Source organism: Ixodes scapularis, unplaced genomic scaffold, assembly GCF_016920785.2.
Source record: "Ixodes scapularis isolate PalLabHiFi unplaced genomic scaffold, ASM1692078v2 PGA_scaffold1__304_contigs__length_218370807, whole genome shotgun sequence".
Taxonomy (NCBI): domain Eukaryota; kingdom Metazoa; phylum Arthropoda; class Arachnida; order Ixodida; family Ixodidae; genus Ixodes; species Ixodes scapularis.
Genome location: NW_024609846.1, coordinates 131062431 through 131088750, shown reverse-complemented (window position 1 = coordinate 131088750; position 26320 = coordinate 131062431). Strand labels below are relative to the sequence as shown.

Sequence of the window (26320 nt, the reverse complement as noted above, 5' to 3'; positions counted from 1 at the left end):
TGGAAGCATTCACTTGTCGTTCCCATTCCAAAACCCGGAAAAGACAAGGGATCACTCAGTAACTACAGACCCATCTCGCTAACTTCATGTACCTGTAAGGTCATGGAGCGGATGGTATTAGCACGAATTGACTGGCACCTAGAACCCTTTGGCACCTTCCATCCCTCCCAGACTGGTTTCCGATCCTGCCTCGGAACACAGGAAAGCCTCGCCCTCATCTCGGCAGAAGTCATAAGAAATATTGGACTCAACCGCGCGGCGATAAGAACAGTCGTGGCGGTTGACATCAAAAAAGCGTTCGACTCTGTACCCCACACCTCAATCATCAGCGAAGCCAGACAATTTGGCAAAGTTGGAAGGCCGCTGAATTCATCAAGAGCTTTCTAGAAGGAAGGACGTTTTCGGTCCGCTGCGGCACGCACGACAGTGAACCGAAGATGAACCGAGTTGGGGTCCCTCAGGGTTCCGTCCTCTCACCAACACTATTTAACCTCGCAATGGCAGCCCTGCCGCATGAGCTCGCCAAAATACCTGGACTCGGTTTTACCGTGTATGCGGATGACATCACAATGTGGACGAAAGGAGAAGACATTGCAAAGCAGCAAGACACACTTCAAGCAGGCCTCGACACAGTCGACGCTCACCTAGCCAGGGTAGGAATGCAAGCCTCTGCAGAAAAGACCCACTACACCGTGGTGGCACCAAGAAAACACAGAAATGCCAAGATTGCAGAACGATTTAATCTCGTACTCGCGGGTAAAAGAATCAAACCCTCCCCTTCAGTCAAGATCCTAGGGATTACGATCGAAGAAACGGGCAAGGGAGACATCTGGTTACAAGACACAATCAAGTACTGCAACTCCGCGCTCAACGCAATCAGGCGTATATGCAGCGCAAGAGGAGGCGCGACTGAAAACGTAGCCAAACGGATGGTCAAAGCCCTCGTAGTCTCGCGCGTAGTCTACGGAGCCCGCCACTACTGGCTCAACAAGGGACAGTGGCAGAAACTAGAAACCTTAAACAATCAAGCAATGCGTGTAATTACCGGCCTTCCTAAGTTTACCCCCCTTGGCAAACTGCGGGAACAAGCCGGTATCAACAAACTCCATGACGTAGTGACGGCCCGCGCGGTTGCCCACAGTGAGCGCCTCAAGCTTACTGGACCAGGCAGAGAGATTATGAAGCTTCTCCACAGACCCACGGAGAACCTTCCAGAACTACCCGAGCAACTTCCACCATGGGAAGACCTCGCGGAGATCACCGACAACAAGCCTAGTGCACGCAAGGGGGACACCAAGCAGCTAACACGTAAAGCCAAGGCGCACACTAAGATGGTAGAAGCATGGGATCCGAGTTGCATCATGGCTGCTTACACGGATACCGCATCGCTAGACGGCCCTGTCACCCTGAAGACGGTAGCTGCAGCCATCCCTGCCCTACAAATCAGCGCTACCAAGCAGCTCCCCGAAGGCGCCTCGACCAAAGGAGGAGGACTCACAGCAATCCGCCTCGCCCTTGAGACGGTCCTCGCACTCCCCGACCCGCTAACAACGAATCTCCGGATATTTACAGATTCGCAAGAGGCGGTGAAGGAATGTAGAATAAGGAACAGTCCAAGCCGGATAGTCCGCTCGATAAAAAAACTTGCTTCTCAACTAGCTTCAAGAGGCACCTCCACAAGAATTGCATGGGTTCCCGGTCACGCGGGCATACCCGGCAACGAACAGGTACATTGCCTGGCCCGCGCCTCGCTTATTCTTCCCCGCGGTTCAGACGACATACCTGCATCACAACATGACCACGGGTACGGCCACGCTCGCGATCGGGCATAGGCCAACTGGGAACCACAAGAATATGATCCAGGCGAGGTTCGGGCCAAGATCAGAGAAGACTATCTAGCAAAACTCGAAGAGAAGCTCCCCGAAAACCCAGATCCGCTCCCTTGCACGGGTTTTGGAAGACGGGCGAGAGTTCTCCTGACTCGAGTGAGGACGGACACCGCACTAACACCAGCGCGCATCGCATCTTGGAGCCAAGGAAAACGATCCGGAACTTGCTCCAAGTGCAATATGGGCGTGAAGGCAGACATTTTTCACTTGGTGTGGGAGTGTCCAGAGTACAAAGACATAAGGGCAAGACATCGACCAACAGACATCGCATCTATGGAGGGGTGGACACATCCACCAGGCTCCGAGAGTGACAGACGAAGAGTCTTGAAAGGTCTCTTGGATTTTATCTATGAGGCCAAGCTGGACATATTCATTTAGATTTAGTTACCTTTCCTTAGTGCCAGCGTCCAGATCTTGATATCACCGGCGCACTCCCTATACTCCCTTCCCTCTTTTCTTCCCTTTTTTTTTTCTTTTACTTCTTTTCTTTTATGGCATTAAACGTTTTCTGACTGACTGACACTGTCAATGCTAAGAGCTCGTGCCGGGAGACGCGCTTTCTCGTGCTCCGGAACAAAAAAAAACAAAAAAAAAGTAAAAAAAAAAAAAAAGAAACAAAAGTGTTTGGAACGAATGGTCAAATATCTTTTTTTTTTGTTGTTGTTGTTGGTGGTGGTGTTGTAGTGCCCGATGTCCACTACCACTCACGAAGCCTGGAAGTTCGACGACGGAGCCATAGAGTGCCCGGTCGCAGAATTGGAGCGCGAAGATCTGGTAGCACAGAGCATTTCTCGGGGAACCTAAAGCCTCTCGATGTGTTCGCGTTTGTCTTGCGAGTAGCGTCAAATGCGCGAGTGCACGAGGCCCGTGTCTCGAATGGCCCTTGGAAGTAAATGGCGGCGCAGCACTGAAATGAGCGGCCCTTGGAAGCCAATGGCGGTGGAGCAGCCGCTCGTAGCACGTGTCTGGCGCGTTTCCACAACAATGGTTGGCGGTGTTTGTAAAAGACGCGTTTGTCAAGGGGCTTTAGGGGAGCCTAGAGTTCCTCTATAGGCTCCCTACGGGAGCCAGAGTTGCTCTTTCATCTCCGTAGCGCCGTTCTTCTTGTACGGCATGTTGATCCCGCTCGTCACGTGACTGAATTCGGCGAATAGCGGCGCCACATGTTCGAGGTGCGCGGCGCGCTCAAAAGCCGGGGAGCGTACGCTGGGGCGCGTGCAACGTCTACTTCCCTGCACGGCACTTGATCCGGCTCCTTACGTGATCGCGCAACTGTGGCTACCGTAGGGAGCCTGTACAGGAACTCTAGGCGAACCTGGTCGTCTGCGCACAGCTTTTGCAGCGGCGAGGACACGAAACATGGTCTTCTAACCCGACGAAAAAGAAGCGGTAGCGCGAGGAACGCGCGGAGTACGAGCGGACATTCCATCGTTCGGGAGAAGTGTGTTGCGGCGTCTCGACGCAGCGGGGCACCCGTCACAGGGCTCTGCTTTCATTCGTTGTCTGCCGCTCTACCTTTTCAATTTCGGCGGCTGCTTCTCGTGGCGATCTGCCGGGCTTTGTCCGTATAGAGGAGGCCATGCCACTACACGCGATCCCTGAAAAAAAAAAAAAAAAAAAACGGTCGATAACAAAATGAGGGAGACGCTCTTTCACGCGCTGCGGAACCAAAATTGTAACAAAACCGTTCGGAACAAAATGGTTAGATTTCTATTTTTGTTCAAAACGCTTTTTTTACGCACCCAAGGTACGTGAACGCGACGCCGATGCCCAACGACTTCGCCGTGACGTGTCGCAGCTGTCGCTGTGGCTGTAGTGTGGACTAACACAGGACTGCTCTTTTTATTAAGTATAGACGCTTTCAGGCAGCTGTGCATGGGCGCCGCCATAACCGACCTTCAGTTTTTCTTCCCTCTTATTCCGTTCGCTCCACTTCATCATCACCACAGCAGGACAGGTTATTGCCATGTGAAGTGTTACTGTGTCCTTCTCCTCAGCATAGGCCCTTGTGGAGACTCGTCAACGCCCGCTTCAGTGGCTCGGCATCTCGGCAAGACAAGAGAAGGTCGGCTATGGCGGCTCGATTTGGCGCGCGCTGAAAGCGTCTATACTAGGTGGTGTCCAAAACTTGTGGGACTGGTGCAACCGTATGAGCCGACGTTTCTGTAGTGCAAAGCAACGGTATGTGGAAGCACTTACAAAGCTTGTAAGTCAGTGTTGAAATCTATTTTTGCGACGTCGTGATTACGGCGTGTGGAGATTTTCGTGATGGATCAAAGAAAGGAACAACGAATGTGCATGACAGTTTTTTTGGAAAGCTCGAAAAAACACAATGCAACGGAAACAGCAAATATTTAATAATGTTCTGGAGAAGTTGTAGTCGGAGGTCAAGCTCTGCCGTGTTCTCGTCTTGGAGAAGATTGCCTATTTGGGTTAGTGTTCGGGTGACGGCTGAGCGGACGATGCCGCGGGTTCTTCGGTTGCGGTCCATCTCGTTTCCCAAGTTTCGGCACCAGTGTTAAGGAAGAGATCCCGGGCACGTCCGTTTCGATGGTGTCGGTTTATTGTTCTCTCTCGTGCCGTTCATGAACTGGTGGTTCTGCGCTCCTTTACCTCCTTTTCCTCTCGTTACATACTACCAGATCGCATAATCTAAAACACCGGTGACCGCGCGCTGAGATTCGCTCCAGAGGAACAGTGCAGTCCATGAAGGCAGTCTCGAACGGTTGTTGAGGCCTTATCAATGGAGTTATCGGAACTTTGTCTGTAGCTTTCCACGTGAAAAAATCTTGCACTCGTGAGATACCTGGCAATGCCTCTTGACGTCAGCCGCCATAGTCGGCCAAATAATGAACTTCCAAGATGTTATTTTGTTTTCTCCTTAAAGAAATGCCCCCCCCCCCCCCTACCCCCGGCGGGAGGTTCCCTTTTTTACCTGTTCCCATTTCAGCCTTCCCGTTTATACCTTCCCGTTTCAACCCAGTTCAAAACGCCCTTCTCGTTTTATCTTTTCTGATATCGCTCTATCCCGAAACGACCTTCCTGCTTCGACCATTGTTCGTTATCAGTTGGGTCGAACCAAGTGTCCAATGTCTGTCCTCCTTGGTGACCTCATTGCGCCCACTCCCGAAACAACCTTGAAATTTGGTTACCAGTAGTTACTTTCTGCACACTTTTCTGGTGTTTGTGGTGCCTACAGTGCTGCAAACGAACATAGCAGTTATCGCTGTCTCACCGGTGGGTCACGTGACCTAGGGGGGGGGGTGTAACGTGATTTTTTTTGGGGGGGGGGGTCACGTGACTTTGGGGGAGGGGTCACGTGGGGGTCACCTTGGTAGGTCACGTGACCTTGGGAGGGGTTCACGTAACCTCGGAGGGTCACGTGACCTCGGGGGTCACGTGACCTTGGAGGGTCACGTCAGAGTCGTATATGGGGAGAGTTTGGCCAGCCTATGATCTCGCCGCCGTAACGCTCTCCTCCCAACTGAGCCAATCAGCACGCGGCGTAGAGCGAGAGGCATGAGCGCATGCGCGTGAACTCCCGGCTGCTCCCACCTGAGTGTGGAGGGCCGCCATCTTCGATCCCTGCGGAACGCGTAGGATCGGCATCTAAATCTCGATTATTGCCTTTTATATCGCTGGCTCTGGCAAGAAAATGACATTCTGTTATTCCTCGGTGGGTTAAAAAGCTAATAAATTAAGATTTTTTGGCGTATGGCCACAAACTTTTATTCAGGCGAAAAAGAAGTCGGCCCGTAGCAGACGACGCGTAGCCTCAGCAGTGTTCTTCTCCGACCAGTCTCCGACAGCGTTGCTCAAATATGGCGGTCGTCTCCTCTCCGCTCCCTTCTTTCTCTCTCGCTCCTTCTGCGCTCTCCTCCCTTTCATTTCCTTTTGTCCTCTCCGGCGCCCTCGTCGCCACACCCACTGGCCAAACTCTCCCAATATACGGCTCTGGGTCACGTGACCTTGGGGTGACCTTGGTTACGCCGACGCCGCTCAAGCCGGAAACGGGCGCCTAAGAGCTGCGCTCTAACAGACAATGAAATAGGAAGCACTTTCTCAAAACAATGTAATCGTTTTTGTTTGTTTTTTTAGTTTGGCTTTTACAGCCCACAAGGAGTCACTAAAGCTGCAGCTGCCTTGCATTAGTGTTTCGACAGAGAGAAGGCGACCTTAAAGTCTTCCGTATTCTATTATTCATCCAAACTTCATACGGAAGACATTCCCCACGTTCTACAATGCTGTTGCTAAAGGCCATACTCGTCGTTTTAAGCACGGCAATTGGTGAGTGAACATTATTTTTTTTCTTGCAGTAATCGAAAATAGGGAGATGAATTCTATGAAACAATTCTACGAAACCGCCGAAACAAAAAATGTTTGACGGAGCCGGGAACTGAACTCCGAGCTTCCCAATATCCGGTCGGGAGTGCTAACCACTACACCGGTCCTCCTTGTCTTTCTAGCTTACCTGTCTTATTAATGCACCGAAACGAAGTGTTTTTATTCAGAGGTGTTCTGGAAGCACACTTTAGCGCGTGGAAAGCGGTACAACGCTTGCTGGCACGGAGTACATGCTCGTTGAGCTCCAGAATTTCTCTCACTGTTTGCCTCATCACGTGTACATGCATTATTTCTTCTTTGTGAGCTTTAGAAACATGGTATCAGCATATTTTTTCTTACAATACATCTATCGCAAAGAAAGAAAAAAAAAATTAAACAAACGTTGATGCTAAACGAGTATTGAAATATATTGATTTACATATATTTGAAGAGCGACATGTGATCTATATTTTATAAATATATTTGAAAAAAAAATATATATGTGTATATATATAAATAAAAAAAGATATATTCATATATACATATTTTTTTTTTAGCACTTGCAAATATTTTACTCCTTCGCAAGTCGGTCGTACAGCAAAAGCAAAATTAATTGAACTTACTTAAATTAATCTCAGAAATCAAGTGCGCAGGCTCGGACACTGTGATTTAGCATAAACATGGGAATAGGCGGTGCACTCATTGTTTTACACAAAAGAGCAAACTTGACTCACTCAAAAGTTACAAGTAGGAGACGAAAAGTTTCGCACAAAAGTTTCGCACGCAGCGCTTTCCCAGAAGCCAGTAGATATTTGTTAAGTGCCTAAAACAGAATTCACCCTGCGATGTTACATTTTCCACAAATAAGAAGTGTTATTTTGCTTCTCAATGTCTTAACGTGCTGGTCGTCTTTGATTATAGTTCTTCCAAGTTGAAAACTCTTGTATATCCGCTTTGTGATTTCACATAGACTATTCAAAATGGAACCAATAAATTGAACATCAAATTAATAATTTTATTTATTATCAAGTAGTTAATCGAAGCTAATGTTATATATTATTGCCAAATGAGATAGTTTTTAATTACTTTGAAACAAGGTGTATAATATGATTAAAGTGCACTACTTTGAAGGGGTACTGGAAAGAAATTCTAGCTCCAATGTTATTGTCTGAATGTAAGCCACGTTCTCGCCACACCACGGAGAGATGAAATTTCTTGCACGAAAAGACACAAAAACATTATTTGAAACGAATAAACCGAATGTCGTCACGTCATATTCCCCGTAAAAGCAGCGCTGCTCCGCGGACTTACGGCGTCAAGCTGGTGCGCGCAAGCCCTGTCGAACTTGGCCGACACGGAATTTTTAAGTGAGTCAGAGTACTGTAAGAAAGAAAAGACGAAGGATTTTCTTTTCTCTCCCGCCCCTATTCAACTCCTGCGGGGAACGGGAAGCGGCCATTTCGAACGTCCAGGTTGTAACGCGTTGACGCCACCAAGTGGCGAACCCCAGCAGCCACGAAAACATGACGTCACGAGCGTGCCGGACCAACGCTAGACTCGCCGGATCTCCCGAGTCGTGTCGCGCTCTCCGATTGCTACTCTTCCAGCGCTCGCTGATATCGGCGGTTTAAAAAAATAAAGCAATCTGTTCAAAATACAAACGTGAGATTGTCATTAGCGGATTTCGTTGAAAATGTTTGATTAATTCCTGAACGTGAGAGATATATTTAAATTTTTATTTCAGTATCCCTTTAAAAACCAATATACGTTACAAATAAAGATATTAAGTTTACTCTCTATATCTTTTTTACAAAAAAAAAAATGCAATAACTGCACCAAGTATTTCCCCAACGAAAACTCATATTTACATGTCAGAATGGGCTTTGTTACGCCTGGATGAGATTTAACAGCGAGCTGCACGAACTTACAGTGACTCAGCCGAACAAGTATGGGAAGCATTTACTGACCTTTAATTATAAACGCATAGTTTCAAGCTGATTTGAAGCTGGCCTTTAAACGCACATATTGAAGCTGACCTTTAAACGCACATACTGAAGCTGACCTTTAAACACACATTTTACAGCGACAGCTGTTAGGAACTCTTTCGGCACCTGGGAATTACATTCGTTGTTAATGTTGTAATTGTTGTTGATGTTGTAGTTGGAATTGTAGAGCGTCCGTCGTCGATGTTGCCAAATCTTGGAAAAAGATCGCCCGCTGCCCACGAGAATCGAAACTGGGTCCGCTGCGTCCGAAGCGGAGGCCTTACCACTGAACTACGGCAGAAAGTTAACAACCCGTGTAGAAGGGTGGTGAGCTGGGCTAGTTGGTACGGGTTCAAAAATATTAAAATCAGCGAACAACGTTGGGAAACTGTTGAAGAAAACAGAAGACAGGAAAGACGCTGAAACTCACAACTCAATATATGTCAAAAAGAGAAGAAGAAACAAAATGGCAGAATATACAGGCAGATGCTAATGGCTAGCGAACTCCGGAGCGCGAGGCAATAACTTTAGACCTTGAACGGTTTAAAAAGGGTATTTATTTTTGTGATAAAGCTACTGTTGGCTGCCTTGCGCAGCTCTTCCCTAACCGCTCATTCACACTGGAAGCGGATCCGCATTCGCAAAGCGGTTGTGAACGCGGTTGTATAGACGCTTTGCAGCAGCTGTGCATGGACGCCGCCATAACTGACCTTCAGTTTTTGTTTCCTCTTATTCCGTTTATTTCACTTCATCATTACCATAGCAGGCCAGGTTATTGCCATATTAGATTCAACTGTGTCCTTTTCTAAAGCATCGGCCTTTTTAGAGGATCGTCAACTACCGTTTCAGTTGCTCGGCATCTCGGTAAGACAAGAGAAGGTCAGCAATGGCGGCTGTGATTTGGCGCGTGTGTAAAGCGTCTATAAAGATCCAGTGCAATCGCACGCGCACTGGATGACATCAAGTGCGCGTGCAATTGTACTGGATCTTTATACAACCGCGTTCGCAACCGCTTTGCGAACGCGGATCCGCTTCCAGTGTGAATGAGCGGTAAACCCTGTATATTAAACGCCTCATAAATTTCTCTGGTACGTTTTTTCTTATATCTACCTATAATATTAGTGTAAAGGCAAGTGACCACCTAGGTTGGATCTAAGGGATGGTAATGGTCACTAAAGTCACTGGATCCTGGGAAAGAAGCGCCATTGCCTCCCCTACCTGCTAGCCGGACACAAACGGATACTAACATACAGACAACCCAAACATAGCAAGGCGATTGGCTAATCGGTCTACGTTGCCATGGAAATCGCCATCTTGGTCCATTCAAATCTTCGAAGCTTCCAAAGGGCCGTTCTAAACCATTCGCGCCAAGATTTCCATGGAGCTTCATCGTACTGGAGGCGTTCCTCGCCAATATAAGGGTCTTTGGCACTCTGTATGCAATCAACTTATTATTCATGCCCATCTCCATGGATCTCTTACAATTATATTCTTCTTCTTGCGTATTTCAGTACAGTGAACTTATTCTTCAGTACCTAAGGGGTATTCACACGAGGGAGAAATCCCGGGGATTTCTCCCCGGCACGCGCATCCCACGACGAAAACGCCAGGCTTTGCGATGTGCAAAAGCCTCGCGTTTTCATCTCGTGATGCGCGCGTGCCGGGGAGAAATCCCCGGGATTTCTCCCTCGTGTGAATACCCCTTAAGGTGGTACAAATGTGTGCGCTTGTTTCGCCGGTGTGTGGTTAGCAAAATCTCGGTATACAAAAGCCACTCCATAAAGCTACCCGTCACTAACGAATCTAGATCGGCTCACCAAGAACGGAGGGGTCAAGGAGAAATTGCTAATTTCACAGACCAAGATGGCGACCATACGGGGCGCTTGGCGTTACTTTCCCAGGATCCAGTGACTTTGATGCTCACGAAGCCTGTCGTTAGCACACCGTCCAGTCTGTCCGACATAACTTCTACCACATGAAAAGGGAATGATGTACGCCACGCCCTGTACCTCCTTCGTGGTGTACAGCATCCCGTTGTCATGTGGTAGAAGTTATGTCGGACAGACTGGACGGTGTGGTAACGACAGGCTTCGTGAACATTACCATCACTTAGACCTAACCTATGTGGTTGCTTGCCTTTACACTGTCGTAATTGTTCATGTTGTTCAACTCTGGCTAACTCTAATAGTATAGGATATAAGGAAAAACTTACCAGAGGAATTTGTGAGGCGTTTATTATATATGATTTCGGGAAGCGCTGCGCGAGTCAGCCATCAGTGGCTTTATCACAAAACTAAATATCCTTTTTAAAGCGTTCAAGGTCTAAAGTTATCGCCTCGCGCTCCGGAGTTCGCTAGCCATTAGCATCTGCCTGTATATTCTGTGACATTTTCTTTCTTCTTCTCTTCGGAAGATATGTTGAGTTGTGAGTTTCAGCGTCTTTCCTGTCTCCTGTTTTCTTCAACAGTTTCCTAACGTTGTTCGCTGATTTTAATAATATTTAACAACCCGCTTTGTACTTAGTGTTTCTGTAGCACTCGACGCCCACTCCACGCGCTCTATGGGGAAAAATAGCTGATAACAGAATGCCGTTCTAGCACTGTCAATGCTAAGAGCTCGTGCCGGGAGACGCGCTTTCTCGTGCTCCGGAACAAAAAAAAAACAAAACAAAAAAGTAAAAAAAAGAAAAAGAAACAAAAGCGCTTAAAACGAATGGTCAAATGCCCGATGTCCACTATTATTGCGTCCTCTATAGGTATGTGGTTTTCAAGTTTTGAGCAGCGCTCCAGGCCAGCAAGATAGAATATTTGGCTCGCGTTTGCGTCATTACGCTTCCCCACTAGAGTTTTTTTATTCTCTGTTCCATTATAAGTGCCAGCGTAGCAGAGGCATATACAAGAGCGAGTTCCGAGCTTTCAGTGTCCTTGCCAAGCACGTGCGCTCGTGCAGTGCGAACATCGTTCGGGGGAACGTGCTTTCGGAAGTAGCTTTGGCTTCGCTATCATGTAAAGTGAAACGTCCGTGCTCGTAGAAGCATGAAAGAAAGCAATGCAAATATTAGAGCTGAAAGGAATGTTTAATAGGACGCTGCGGCCGCAAGTTGCATAACTCTTTTTTTTTAATTTTATTTTCTTAGAAGTTTTTTTTATCGCGCATCTACAAATGCTGACAGATGCTTGTATTCGACCGTGACACGTGCAAGATCGAACGTTACAGAGCCACCTGGGCGGTGCATCCATCATAATATGGTCGCGTCTTGCGCGCGCGCTCGCGCCCCCTGTCCCAGAGCAACGGGTCTATACTCACGAAGCCTGGAAATTCGACGACGGAGCCATAGAGTGCCCGGTCGCAGATTTGGAGCGCGAAGATCTGGTAGCACAGAGCATTTCTCGGGGAACCTAAAGCCTCTCGATGTGTTCGCGTTTGTCTTGCGAGTAGCGTCAAATGCGCCGGTGCACGAGGCACGTGTCTCGAATGGCCCTTGGAAGTAAATGGCGGCGCAGCACTGAAATGAGCGGCCCTTGGAAGCCAATGGCGGTGGAGCACCCGCTCGTAGCACGTGTCTGGCGCGTTTCCACAACAATGGTTGGCGGTATTTGTAAAAGACGCGTTTGTCAAGGAGCTTCAGGGGAACCTAGAGTTCCTCTATAGGCTCCCTACGGGAGCCAGAGTTGCTCGTTCATCTCCGTAGCGCCGTTTTTCTTGTACGGCATGTTGATCCCGCTCGTCACGTGACTGAAATCGGCGAATAGCGGCGCCGCATGTTCGAGGCGCGCGGCGCGCTCAAAAGCCGGGGAGCGTACGCTGGGGCGCGTGCAACGTCTTCTTCCCTGCACGGCACTTGATCCGGCTCCTTACGTGATCGCGCAACTCTGGCTACCGTAGGGAGCCTGTACAGGAACTCTAGGGGAACCCAGAGCCGTTTATTGAGAGAGTTTGGCCATACATTGCTTTGAATAGGCGAGCGTCTGGGGGCCAACCACAGGCCTCGAAACAGCCCCTAGCGGTGGTCGTGAGCTCTAGATTTGTGACACGACTAATTTAAGCCGTTTTAGCGTCGCTAGAGGGATACGGTTTAACTCTCGCTGGCTGAAAACTTTGTGCATGTGATGTTTTAGTCACGCCAATATTCAAGTGTAGATTAAATGAACGCGCGCTCCAAACCAGGGCCGGCTTGCTAGAAACAGCGTCTCAGCTGAGACGGGGAAAGAAAGCACTGCCAAAGCCAGCGAACGAGCCGAGCGGGACTCCGCGTCTCAAGACGCTCGCGCGCCCCACCCTTTGCCCTGTCTTCTTTCAGCCAGTCTCGGGACGCTGTTCTAGCAAGCCGGCTCAGAGCGAACAAACATCAGCAGTGCAGACAAAGGCATGGGCACGAGCGCGTGGCTTTGGAAAGTGCCTCCTATGCACGGTTTCTCGTTCAAACAAAAGCGTTTTGCTGAGCTAGGCTCACGCGCCTGTACCTTTGTCTTCACTGCCGACATTTGTGAGATGGAGTAGAGAGGCCGAGATTGAACGCTTCTATTTCACGCTTTAAATGTCGTTTGCAATATTCTGACGTCGAGGTTTCCTGATTGGTCGACGCTGTGTCACAAATTTAGTTTGCGCTCTAAGCGTGGGGGGAATATTCGGCGCTGGCGGCAGCCTTTGCTCCGCCTATTGGCCAAACTCTCCCAATACACGGCTCTGGGGGAACCTGGTCGTCTGCGCACAGCTCTTGCAGCGGCGAGGACACGAAACATGGTCTTCAAACCCGACGAGAAAAGAAGCAGTAGCGCGAGGAACGCGCGGAGCACGTGCGGACATTCCATCGTTCGGGAGAAGTGTGTTGCGGCGTCTCGCCGCAGCGGGGCGCCCGTCACAGGGCTCTCCTCTCACTCGTTGTCTGCTCGTTGTCGTATAGAGGAGGCTATGACACTACACGCGATCTCTGAAGAAAACAAAACGGTCGATAACAAAATAAAGGAGACGTTCTTTCACGCGCTGCGGAAAAAAAAACAAAAAAACCGTCGGAACAAAACGGTGAAATTTCTATTTTTGTTCAAAACGCTTTTTTTTACGCACCCAAGGTACGTGAACGCGACGCCGATGCCCAACGACTTCGCCGTGACGTGTCGCAGCTGTCACTGTGGCTGTAGTGTGGACTAACACAGGACTGCTCTTTTTATTAAGTATACTAGGTTGTATCCAAAACTTGTGAGACTGGTGCTACCGTATGAACAGACGTTTCTGTAGTGCAAAGCAACGGTATGTGGAAGCACTTACAAAGCTTTTAAATCAGTGTTGAAAATTTTAATGCACATGGGTGCACGCGCGGGTTATGTCCATTTTTGCGACGTCGCGATTACGGCTTGAGGAGATTTTAGTGATGGATCAAAGAAAGGAACAACAAATGTGCATGACAGTTTTTTGGAAAGCTCGAAAAAACACAATGCAACGGAAACAGCAAATATTTAATAATTTTTTTGAGAATAAATTGTGAGTTCTACACAGGTGTTTGTATGACACGCTCGGTTCAGGGACGATCGGAATTTCGTTGATAATGATGACACAGGGAGGCCGCTCAATCGCATAACGACCGACATTGTCGCCAAAGCTAAACAGCAACTTTTTGACAATCAGTGTCGAGCCATTCAAGACTGCTGATGAGGAGGAAATGTGTTATGGGACATGCCCACGAATTATGACTGTTGATAGGGATATCCATCGTCTCGCCGCCAAATTTCTGCCGAGGATATTGACAGCTGATCAAATGCAGGGGCCTGTTGACGCGTGCATGGAGCGTGGTAAAATCGTCTCTGAAGCTGTAACTTTCTCCTCTATAGGGTCATCACTATTGATAAAATCTAATGTTACGGTTATGACCCTAAAACAATGCAACACTCCTCGCAACTGAAACGTTCAGGCTGAACAAGACCAGGAAAGGGAGGCAGGTGGAGAGCAAGGTCAAGAGCATGCTCATAGTTTTCTTTGACATCAAAGGCATTGTGCACAAAACAAATTGTCCCAGTCAATCCCACCTACAATTTCCACGTGCGAAGACATCGCCACGAATTTTGGCGACAAATGAACTGGCTGGTACATCACGAAAGAGCGCCGTCTCACACGTCCTTGTTCGCCAGTGACTTTTCGACCAAAAACAACATGAATGTCGTCTCCCACCCATTATACTCACCTAAATTGTCCCCCTGCGACTTTATTTTCTTTACCCGACTGAAGTTGAAGCTGGAAGGCCGCCGGTTTGACACGATTTAAACAATCGAAGCAGAAACGCAGGCTGTGCTTGACACCCTAATCGAATACGACTTCCAGGATGCACGCCCAGGGTGGCATATATGCATGGGACCGGTGTATACATCTAGGGTCTATACTTCGAGGGTAATGGTGATGGACAGGAGAATTTTCGAAGTTGTCGTAGTGACGACTGTACTCCGGGAAATTTCGGATACCATCTGATAGGTATGCGGAGAGTATAAGTCATATGCTTTTCCCGCACGGGTTGTGGTGACGTCAGAATGACGCCGAGCTCTAAAGGACTTTCATTGAGAGGATAGTGGGTAGACCTCACTGCGCAATGCCTCCAGGTCTACCCACTGTCTTATTTCAATCAGCCAATAAGAGCTCGGCGTTCTGACATCATCGCATTCACAACCTATGTGCAAGAAGCAGACGAACTTACACTCTGCATACTACTACATTGAAGTAAGGCGGACAAGGGAGATTACGAAACTGACCCGACTTCCTCTCTTATCTTATCACGGTCAAATAGTAGATAATATTTTAGTTGGGAGTAACAATATTTAGGTCATATATTGCGCTTCAGTTGAAGTACCACCGCAGCCAACGCTATATATCCTACGGAGTCAATCAATTAGCGCCAAAATTGTATAGTCACGGCGCTCATCGCTTTTGTGCGTTTGCTATCGTCGAATAAAGCAATCAAGCACAGTGAATAAAACGCAGTTACGCGTTCTTTTTTGCACGTTTAGTTTGTTTGTGATGTTAAACCCAGAAAGATAAAGATCGCCGTGACGATGCACGTTTGGAACTTCTTGACTGGCTCCATTATAGATCGTAGTGTCTGCTACAGTCGAACCCAAAGTGAAACAGAACCCAGGATGTTTTCGGTGGAGTCAATTTCTTACTAGGGTAATTTGGGAACAAGGGCGTTTTGTTACGAGTTTATTAATGCGTCAGCATTAGTACCCATATGATGGGGAAAAGCTGACGGCGTTTGTTTGCGGAAAAGAGAGTGGAAAGAAGCGCGCCACGTAGAGAGGAGGAGAGTAGTGGATGTCAAAGGCGAGAGGGAGGCGACGTTAGGGGGCGGAAGCCAATGCGCGCGCGGACGCTGGAGCGAGTCTGAACTTGCAGCAGCGTCAAGCAATGGTTGCCGCTGCTAAGTGTGCAAGGTGGGCGAACGAGGCGGAGGAACGGAAGCAGCGCCTAGCTCGACTGGCCTAAATGCGACGCAAGAAGCGGCAAGACGACGCGGGTCTGCGTGCAAAAGAAGCCGGAATAAATTAAAGGAAGATCCATTGGTGGATTCTTCAGGAATGCGCCAGCATGACCCTTTGAAAACGCCACACACGTCCCCATTTGGGAAACGCTAACACTAACCCCGTAACGAAGCCCAAAAAAGACGCAGCAAAAAATAGAGGAAGCAAAAAAGAAAGTCAATATAGAAAACTGAAAGGGAAAGCGCTAGCATTTCCCGAGGACCATGCCAACGCATTCCCTAAGATCCACCAATGAACTTTTCTTTCTTTTGGTGCTGGAATGAAAAAAGTTTAGTGTGCGAAGGTTCGTCGGGGGCGGGAGGGGGGGGGGGGGATATTCTTATATTATGGCTTCACAGCCACTGAGACTGCAACATTAGCCGCTAAACAATCCGGCACAAGAATCAAGAAACAAAGAGCGTTAATAAACTATGCCTTGTTTTTTTTTAAGCTGCTAGTGACAGTATACTTTGTTCTCCGGAAGTCACAGCGCAGACAAAAGCTACTAACTATTCAAACACAGATGCACACACTAAAACGCAAGGTCATGGAGGATTTACATCGTCTAATTGGGTGAGAGTCGGTGATGGTATGTACGACCCAATAAACGGGAAAGGCCATGACACTGCGCTCTAAAATGGTTTAAAGTTGGGTCACGCGCATTCGCTTGCTTTAGACCGACTTATAGCTCGTTCACACTTGCGGAGTTGCAGGCGAATCCACGGGGAAATAGACGCCGGCAGGGAGAATCCCCTCGCCGGCGACAGAATATTCGATCGCGGGAGCAATCGGTCCGGGACCAATGCTCCCGCACGCATGTTTTCGCATTCACAACTTATAAGAAGTGCTTAGGTGTACCTCGAGCCTTTTGTTTTCCTTTCCTTAATTTTTTATAAGTTTTCTTTAACATGCGTAGGGAACTTAATGAAAAAGATTTTGCGAAAAACATTTTTTTAGAGAAAAATAATTTTGAGTGCGCCAGGACGGCATGTTCGATTTTCTTAAGTTTTTGTTTATGTCATGTTTGGGTGACACCTTCTACGCAAAATACAAATATAAAAATTCTAAAATATGTCGCACTTATAATAAATCATGAAAACTACTGATTTCAATATGTACAGCATTGTGGAGATTATACATTTCGCGTCAAAAATGCGCAAACATAGCTTTTTTGACGTACTGTTACTTTATTTCTGAGTCGTTATATAGACATTGATTAGCTACAACATCAAAATTTTAGTAATATCTTTATTAAAACGTTCTTTAGAATCATTTATAAATTATTGCTTTATCTTAAAAATTGAAACATTATGCCTCTCCAAACTTGTATTTAAGTACAAAATAAAGACTTCAAAGAGCAATTAAAAAAAACAAATCTTCAATTTTTCTAAGATTAATACTGATGGTTCTTCATCGTACTCTTGTGTTTATTCATAAACGAGCATGTTACATCCTTTTGTTTTCTTCAAACCCACAGCGCTGCAAAGTGTACCTTCCACGCCGGCATTTTTGCCCAATGTCACATACGAGATTATCTTTATCTTATGACTAGATATTTTTTGCTCTGTATTCGTACAGTTCAAGTATTCTACTAATTAGAACAATACCCGAGTTGCTCGTCCTTTGCATTTATTCAACCAATAAGCCTGTCTTGCCCTTTAAAGTGACAAGTTGTAGGATCTTTAGCCGAATGTTTGCCACTTGTAATTGCTACTACTACCATTTTTTTACAGAAATTAGTACAAATTAAAGAACAGTAGTGCAGATTATATGCAAATATTTATATAAGTATTAGCCATGAAGTGCGAAGGTTTGAGCCAACAAGCTTGTTAAACTGCTCTTCGTGACGGTTATAGAACCGGCTGACCATTGTAAACCTGTAACTTCACTGTGAAAGTTTCATGAAGACGCCCATTAAGATTAAAAAAAGTATTTTTGTTATTATTTATTTGAGTAAAATAAAAAATTTGAAAATGGAAAATTTAAAAAAAGAGAAAAAAGAATGAGTGAAGATATTGAGCGCACTGGTTGCCCGCGTTGGCAGGATGGTGTCCTGAGAATTCCGGTTTTCGCCCCTCATTAAACCAGACTGACGAATTCCTCTAAGCACCCACACGTATGGCAATAATTCCAACGAGTGCGAGAAAATCGGTCAGCTCCGAATTTGGCCAATAGGGGACGCACGAACTGGTTGACACTGTCTCACGGCCGCAGCGTTTAGGGAAGAGAGTTCGAAAGCCCTTGTGGAGTAAAGCGCCGTTCACACACTTGCAATGGAGTAGGACTGAGAGAGACAAGACCGGTTTTTAAGCCTCTTGCGACGTCTTAGGACCAATGGCGCAGCAGGGCATCCGGTCTACAAGACGTCGCAAGAGGCTTAAAAATCGGTCTAAGGCCCGTTCACACACTTGCAACTGAGTAGGACGGGGAGAATCAAGACCGGTTTCTAAGCCTCTTGCGACGGTTAAGGACCCGCTACGCTAAAAGCGCATTCGGTCAAAAGCCGTCGCAAGAGGCTTAAAAAACGGTCTTGCCTCAGTCTGTCCTATTCGGTAGCAAGTTCCATCTCGGTTTTACTCGGTTGCAAGTGCGTGAATGGCGCTTAAGTCCAATTGCGGCTCCCTGACTGTCTTAGTTTAGGCAAGTAACATCGAGCTCGTCTTCAAACAGCAGATAAAACTAGGTCTGAATTTATCCCGGCAAAGCAGTCCACTGTCGGTATATTTAGAGGATGGCGTTCTACCGACGCGGAAGCTGTTTTCTCGCCTTGCATCGTTCGATGTGACAGATCGAAAAGCAGAGAAAACACGCTAATCCTTAAGACCCACACACAGTAGTGTATCAACTTTTTTTTTGAGCGGGGAAGCAAACCAGACAACCCGCCCTCCCCCCCCCCAAAAGGGCCGGGGGGCGGTGCCCATGGTATCCTTCGGGCGACGCCGCCCGGTGTTTGCCCTGCCCAGTGGCGGCTGTTTCAGGGGGCCAACAACACGCCTTGCCCCCACTCTGAGAACTGGGTGTACAAGCGCCCCCCTTGCCCGTCTCCGGTTGGTACGCCCATTCCCACAAAACCATGCATGAAACCCATTTTAGAGTCTCGAGGTATGAAGGGCATCCGTTGTAGCCATGTCTCAACGTGCACGCAGTTTGCATAGGGATCTGCTCTCGCTTTGACTCGTTGCCGGCACCGGTGTTAAGCAACCCTTTTGTCAATATGCTATTGTCTCCAGGATCCAGCACCGGCGTCAAAAGCGAAACTAAAAGCGACGCGCGCAATATCAGTGGCACCGACATAACCAGCGCTAAATCAAAAAGGCGGCGGCTCAGACGGAAAGCAAACCCCACAAGCAGGAGGTGGCTCCCCTTCGTGAACCTAAAGAAGGGCTTTACGGGAACCAGAGTCTGCATGGGCCACAGAGCACACGCAATTATCGCCTGTTTTCTCCTTGTGCACTTTTCTTTTCAAAGAAACTGATTGCTACATGCTTAGAATTGCTCTGTACACTGCTTCATAGAAACGCTAATAACGCATTGTCTTTCCTTCTTTCTCTGTCCTGTCATGCTTTTGGGAGGTCGCGGATTCTTGCGATCGTGAAACGAGACAATACGCGCGCTGAGGTTATAAACGACGGAAGTTGTTGCCAGTCCCGTGTAGTTGCGTCTTGACAGAACGTCTTCAGCCATGGCAGCGACTAAAGCCGGGGTCACACTGCTCATACATCACACAAAAGAGAGTCTGCAAACAAGAGTTTATCCGCAATATCCGCGGTTCGAATGCCGCGTTCCAAGTTTTTTCCTTGCCTTGCCGCATTCCAAGTACAGATCTCGTGATTGCTCGCCGTTGAGCTTGTGTGCAGACTGTTTTTTGCATGGTGTATAAACAGTGTGACCCTGGCTTTACAGCGTTTGTAGAGTATTTTGTGCTGATTATGTCTGTAAACACAAAAAGAAGATAGCAAGCAGAGAAATGTTTGCAGTGTGTAAGATCTGAGTGTTAATTCTTCGAAGACGCTCGTTCAAAATCCTCCAGTGTGTGCATTACTTATTTGTAGCCACATTAGGAGCCGACCGATTTTCTCACACTCGTTAGAATCATTGCAGCACAGATGAGAGCTTCGTGGAATTCGTCCGTCTGGTTTGAAGAGGGACAAAAGACGGACTTCTCAAGACGCCCTCCCGCCAACGCCGGAACTAGTGTGCTTAATATCTTTACTCATTACCTCTTTTTTTTTTCATGTTTTTTTACTGGAATAAATAATTACAAATATATTTAATCTTAACGAACGTCTTACTGAAAGTCTGCCAGTGAGGTCGCAGGTCTGCCTTGGTCAGCCGCACGTACAACCGTCATGAATAGTAGTGCAACAAGCCTAGTGGCACCAACATTCGCACTTCATCGCGAATGTAATAATAAATATTCGCATATAATTTGCACCACGGAATTTACTTTCAACTACTTTCTGTAAAACAAAATGTTGTAGTAGCTATTATAAGTTTTCGTTCTGCTTTAGTGGAAAAAGTTTAGCTAAAGCTCCTAGAACTTGTAATTTTAAAAGCCAAAGCAGTCTTATTTCTTAAATTAATAACAAAAAATAGCAACGCAGATATTTTTTTAATTAGTATAATACTTGAACTTGAGGCCAATACAAAAATATAGCACAACAAATATATTAGTCATAATATACATTTGACCAAAAGATAATCTCGTCGTGGCATTGGGCGAAAATGCCGGCTTAAAAGGCACATTTTGCAGCACTGTAACTTTGAAGGAAACAAAATTATGCAACATGTTTTTATGAATAAACACAATACTACGCTGGAGAACTATCACTCTAAATTTGAGAATAAATCAAAAATTTTTTTTTTTTTTAATTTCCTCTTGACGTTTTTTTTTCACTTTGTACCTTAGAAAACGTTTGGAGCGACATAAATATATTAATTTTCGAGTTAAAGCAATGATTTATATATAATTCAAGAGAACGTTTTAATAAGGATATATGACGTAAATCTTAATGTTGTATCTATACAATATCTTTATAAACCGGCTCAGAAATCTAGTGACAAAACGTCAAAGGAGCCATGTTCGCGCATTTTTGACTCGAAATAAATAACCTTCACAATGCTGTACATATTGAAATCATAGATTCTTTGATGTATTATATTTGTAGTTCGCATTGTAGATGTCACCAAGCATGACATAAACGAAAACGAAGCTTACACACAAACGAAAAATCGAATATGCCGTTCTGGCGCACCCAAATTTATTTTGCTCTTCAAATATTATGTTTTTCGCAAAATCTTTTTTTTTTGGTTACGTTTGTACATATATTAAGGAGTAGCATAAAAAAAATATTAACAAAGACAATAAATACGTCCGGATTCGCGTGCATGTTCTACGTGGGTACGCGTGCATGCTCAACGCATGTACGACAGCGCGAAGCAGAGGCGCGTACACGGGGACGTGAGGATCCCGAGTACCGCGAAGGTGGTACAGCTATCGCTTTTCCTTTTGCGCACATTGCGGGCGAAAAGGACACCTCTTTATAATCGCAAGCGTAGCAAACAACTGGTCTGCTTCACAAATCAAGTGGAGAAAGTGCACCTAGACGAGCTAGACCCTCGTGATATTTAATGAAATAGATTAGATGGTAAAAGTCGTCTCCTGAAATATGTTGATTATATGAAGCGTTTTAAGACGCTTTTCACTTCGACTTGTCATAAAATTTCGATTTGTAATGCCAGGGTTACCAGGCTGGGCTAATATTTGTCGAAGTGGGCTATTTTGTACCGCATTTTACGCCGAAATATAGCGTTTGGCTATGTGGCTATTTTAAGGCTGTATTTCAAATCGTAACGCGGGAATCTTTTTCTTCTTCTTCTTAATTTAGAGTAGATAGATTTAATTAAAGACACACCAGCATAAATACAAAGTGGCAGCCCACTTTTTCCGGATTCCCGAATTCAGAAATTTTCTGCGTGAAAATGCGTGGGCGTGACGCCAGAACATATTAGCTATACCGTGACCTAGATTCAGCTCGAAGATGTCGGTTCTGTATTCGTTGTGGCTTATCTTATGCTCCCAAGTTCTTTCTGCTTCCTATTGGCGTCTCTGATTTCCTCGAGTTTCCTACCATCCTCCTCCAGGAGACACCTATCCGGAGGAACAAAAAATGTAACTCAAGACATCCAGCAGAATGGGATGTCGTCCTGATATAGCAAAGGAGGGCTTTCCCTGATATATCAAAGGAGGGTTTTCCGCGAAATATAAAAATTTCTTAAAGCACAATGAGCCATAACATAAGACAACATATTTAGAACAGTTCATAATTCGAACAAGGACAAGTTTAAAGCACAGGAGCAGCCATTTTTCCGTTGTTATCCGATCTTGAAATCGCGCTCTTGACACTGTCCATGTCGAATGCCGTCGCGAAGAGAGGATTCAGGCGCGTGTCCCTCACAAAGTCGGACCTAAGGAACAGGATGCCCCTTCCAACTCTTCAAAACATCATCAATGTAACGTTTGCTTTCCTTGAAAAACGAGTGCTGTTAGGACATCAACCCTACCAAAGAATTGTTTACTTGTTTTAACATGGAAATCATGTATGAGGCAAGTCAGCTAAGCGCGAGGGAATGTTTCATAAGTATGTGATTGTAAAACGCGTGTGAAAAGATTTTGTATTTTTTTGTGTTTTAAAAAAACGTTTTCAATACATTTCAATATGTCATAGATCTTCCAAGCTTCTCCTAAACCCTAGATATGCACACACAGAGTATTTGCCTTGAGCTCGTACATTCGATCGCACGATGGTTTGGGCTCTATAGATATATTAAATATGGCTACTTTTTGGCAATATAAATGTCTTGCATTTGGCTACTTCTGGGCTACACCATCTGGCATTTGGTGGTTTGAGCTAGGACCTACCTGCCAACCCTGGATGTGTCTAGAAAACATCGGGGTGTTTGCTTTTTACTCCTTAAATAGTAATTACATAGTGTTTATGCTATTATCTTGAAGATTACTTATAGCATAAGCTCTGGGGTACAGAGTACTCATATGTGATACTGTTGTCGGGTAGTTGCGCAGTTATAAAAAAATAAAACGCATCGCAATTTTAAGCTACCATTGAATTAAGAGTTGTGTACACTGATTGTTCAACTGAAACAAGTATTTTTAAACTCTGCAGCTCCTGAATTCCTATTCTCTTTTCGTGTAAACGGTGTTGCATCCTCACCTTTGGCGTGATGATTGTAAATGTCGCATAATCTTGTAAAAAAACTTGCCACGCCGCTTTTTTCGTACAGTCCATGTGTTTTCCGTGTTGTGGTAAATGCGTACATTCGTATTACGAACCTTTCATATTTCATACATTTCCAGAGCGCGTGTTAAGTGACAATACACGAAGGAATAAAAAAAAAATGTTGACGAATAGGAGACTTAAATATAAATGAACTTTAATCCGCAGAATTTGAAGAAAGTGATAACTAGTACATCATTGTAGTATATCTGCACATCTGTTTCTTCAATTTATTTATACTATTTGCACTGCCCCACAAACCTCCTTTGGCTTGGACAGACCCGCATTTCTAGATAAATTCTGACTGTTAGGCGAGTTAGGCTGAATCTTTGTAAACCTTGCTGTGCTTTTGCCCACGAACAAGTTAGCGCATTGGGTCGTCTGTTCTTCCTTATTGTTCATATTTCTACTGTGTTTCTAATCTTTGATGAATAATAATAATAATAATTATTATTATTATTATTATTATTGTAAATAATGTCTCTCGTGTCATTTCAAAATTCTCATTTTTGCAATACGCCTACGACATAAAAAAAAATAAATGAGGAAAAGATTGCACTATGCTCCAGGAAGACACGTTCATTTTACACGTGCTGCTCTGAAAATTACCTCCGCTTGAACCCTTCGAATACCAAAGTAATAATGTTCCCTCGTAAGACGCAAAATAACTTTTTCGCGTCTAGCTTCGATGGTGAACAGGTGTCACGAAAAGGGGAAGTCAGGGATCTTGGGGTTGTGTTTGCATCGACTCTGAGATATGACAGTCACGTAAACAGGGTGGTTCACGCCTCTCTACAGATGTTAGATGCCGCATCTCGCATAACGAAAAAGCTTACAAACTCGTACGCATTTTTTTAACTTTGTTTCATTCACTAGTTAAGTTTCAGATAGAGTGTGCCTCTGCCTCTGTCGCATTTCCTAAACTAAGTCCTTGAGAGTTGAAAGAGTTCAAAACAATTTATATATATCTTCAAACATCATTATCTAAAGAAAGGAGTACACTGACCGTGCTGGGAAGTTGATTAAAAAATTATATCAACATCATGAGCCTGCACCAGTGTTGTGTGAAAGCGGACTTGCAATTTTTTTAATACGACACTGCACGGCTTGATTGACTTTCCCAGCCTGCTTTTAGATGTGAGTCAGAGTTCCATGTGTGCCCGCACAGCTTCAGCTATTCTTTTATATATCTGGACATTTTAATCAATTAAACCCAATTCATTGTTCGGCTGAGTTTTGAAATCTCTGCTATGACACGCAACTTTTCTTTTTTTCTTTTTTTGCTGGGGCTGCAATTGTACCTATAAGTATCTATAAATCAGTGCAAAATTGTTTTTCTTTTCTAGTTGCTTACAACATGAATTCCTTGTTCGCGTCTCTCTTTTTTTGTGTGGTCGGTTTGTTTTTGAGCTTGAACTGACCTTTGATTGTATAATATGTTAGTGTCAGACATGCGGACGGCGTTCCTGCTCTGCACTTCCATTCTTTTTGTGCAAGTGTGTGTTTTCGTGCGTTGTAGTCGGTTTGCCTTGCTGCATACCCGACCTAGATGAATAAAACGGAACCAACGGCTTCAACATCAAGAAACTATACTTTTTATGGTACAAGGACGATTTTAATGCTAACATATTTATCAACGATCACCGGCGGCGCTTGAGTCCAGCCAGCGACTGCCTGTGCGCCGCCTCTGATCCGCCTTATCAAGGCGGCGCTCGTGATGTTCGCGTGGCCGGCTTGATTCCGCCGCCACGCGGGACAGTTCGCCACCTGTGCCCCGCAGTCGGGCAGCTGGGCTGGGGAGCCGCCAGGGTGCCCACAGCGTGTGTATGTGTTTCTTTTTAACGCGATAGCTTTCTTTAGCTACTTCATCCGGTTCTATCGATACATACACTGTCTGGCATCGAATGCGCTGTGCGTATGCACAGTGCGTATGCGTATGCAAGGCGCTCGTATGCGCCGCAGCCGCATACGCAGGCTTCGTGCGTGTGCGAACGTTGTCCTCGACGTCGTCCTAGATGTCGTCCTTGAGGTTGTCCGAGAGGTCGTCCTAAACGTCGTCTTTGACGTCGTCCTACACGTCGTCCTTGAGGTATTCCTAGAGGTTGTCCTTGAGATCGCCCAAGAGGTCCTTCTAGACGTCGTCTTTGAGGTCATCCTTTAGGACGTCACCCTTGAGGTCGTACTAGAAGTCGTCTAAGAGATCCTTTTTGAGATCACCCTGGAGGTCGTCCAAGAGGTCATACTAGACTTCGTCTTCGACGTCGTCCTCTAGGACATCGTCCTAGACGTCGTCCGTGAGGTCGTCCTACAGGTCGTCTTTGACGTCGTCTTCTAGGAGGTCTTCCTCGACGTCGTCCTAGGAAGCAGGTAAACCCGCGCCGCGTAGACACGGAGCGCGCACACACATTCACATTTGCGCCCAAGCTACGAAGCAATCACTCGTGGCTGCGGCGAAAGCAGATAAACCCGCGCCGCGCATACAGGAGCGGCAGTATGCACGCATTCAAATTTGCGCCCAAGCTACGAAGCAATTATCGGTTTCAGTTGACCTAGTTGTTACATGGTCTATTATGGTGGTAAAACAAATTGAACATTAAACGATTATACGAAGACGAAGTAATCACTCAATTTTGAAGTGGGGCGCTGCAGCCGCGCTGGCGTAAATAACTACGTCTTAAACCATTAATAAAATAAAGTGTTTACTTAAAATTTCCGTCGTCGTATTCATAGTGAGTTCTGTCGCGAGTCTCATAACGAATGCTATCGCAATTCATAGACAACCAACAATAGTCGTTCCTGCAGACAATTCTTCTTTTTTTTTCATTGTGGTGTGCCAGCACAAAGAACCGATAGTTGTTCCTGGACATCATAATAAACACTGATATGTCGATCGATTGATTATAATTACTATCATAACAAGAGCGATACGGCTCAAGTAATAACAATCTGGTTTGTTATTTCACACTGAGCATGCAAACTTGTGCATGACGGCCGACAATAATCATAATCTGATATATTTCTTTCTTTCTTATAAAGAATACAAGTCGGCTTCATCAGCCAAGGAAACGGAAGATACAACACTGCCTCCGGGGGCTTTAATAAACTCCCGGGATTCAGATAACTGCAGAAGTCAACATTTACCCTATTTTAATGAGGAAACAAGCGCGTTGGTAAGTATTTAGTTGCCCGACTGTTTTAATTAATGTCTCTTATATTTGTAGGCTGTGCATAATGCAGATGTTAGCAACAAACGTAACTTAGAGCTTAAAACAAGGTAATGTTCCTAAATCCGCTATTGATTAACTTTACCTGTTATATAATTTTTTTAA

The 26320-nt window shown here is 45.8% G+C and overlaps 1 protein-coding gene across 1 annotated transcript in view; it reads left to right on the top strand.

The window, feature by feature from the left end:
- Positions 1–6097: 6097 nt before the first annotated feature.
- The window catches only part of LOC115322701, a gene marked incomplete at its 3' end in the record, with an annotated part of 51530 nt that continues 31307 nt past the window's right edge, over positions 6098–26320 (top strand). Inside the window, exons 1-2 of the mRNA XM_029983060.2 lie at positions 6098–6176; positions 26028–26161. Coding sequence (XP_029838920.2) covers positions 6131–6176; positions 26028–26161 — 180 coding nt within the window. The remainder of the gene's footprint in view (positions 6177–26027; positions 26162–26320) is intronic.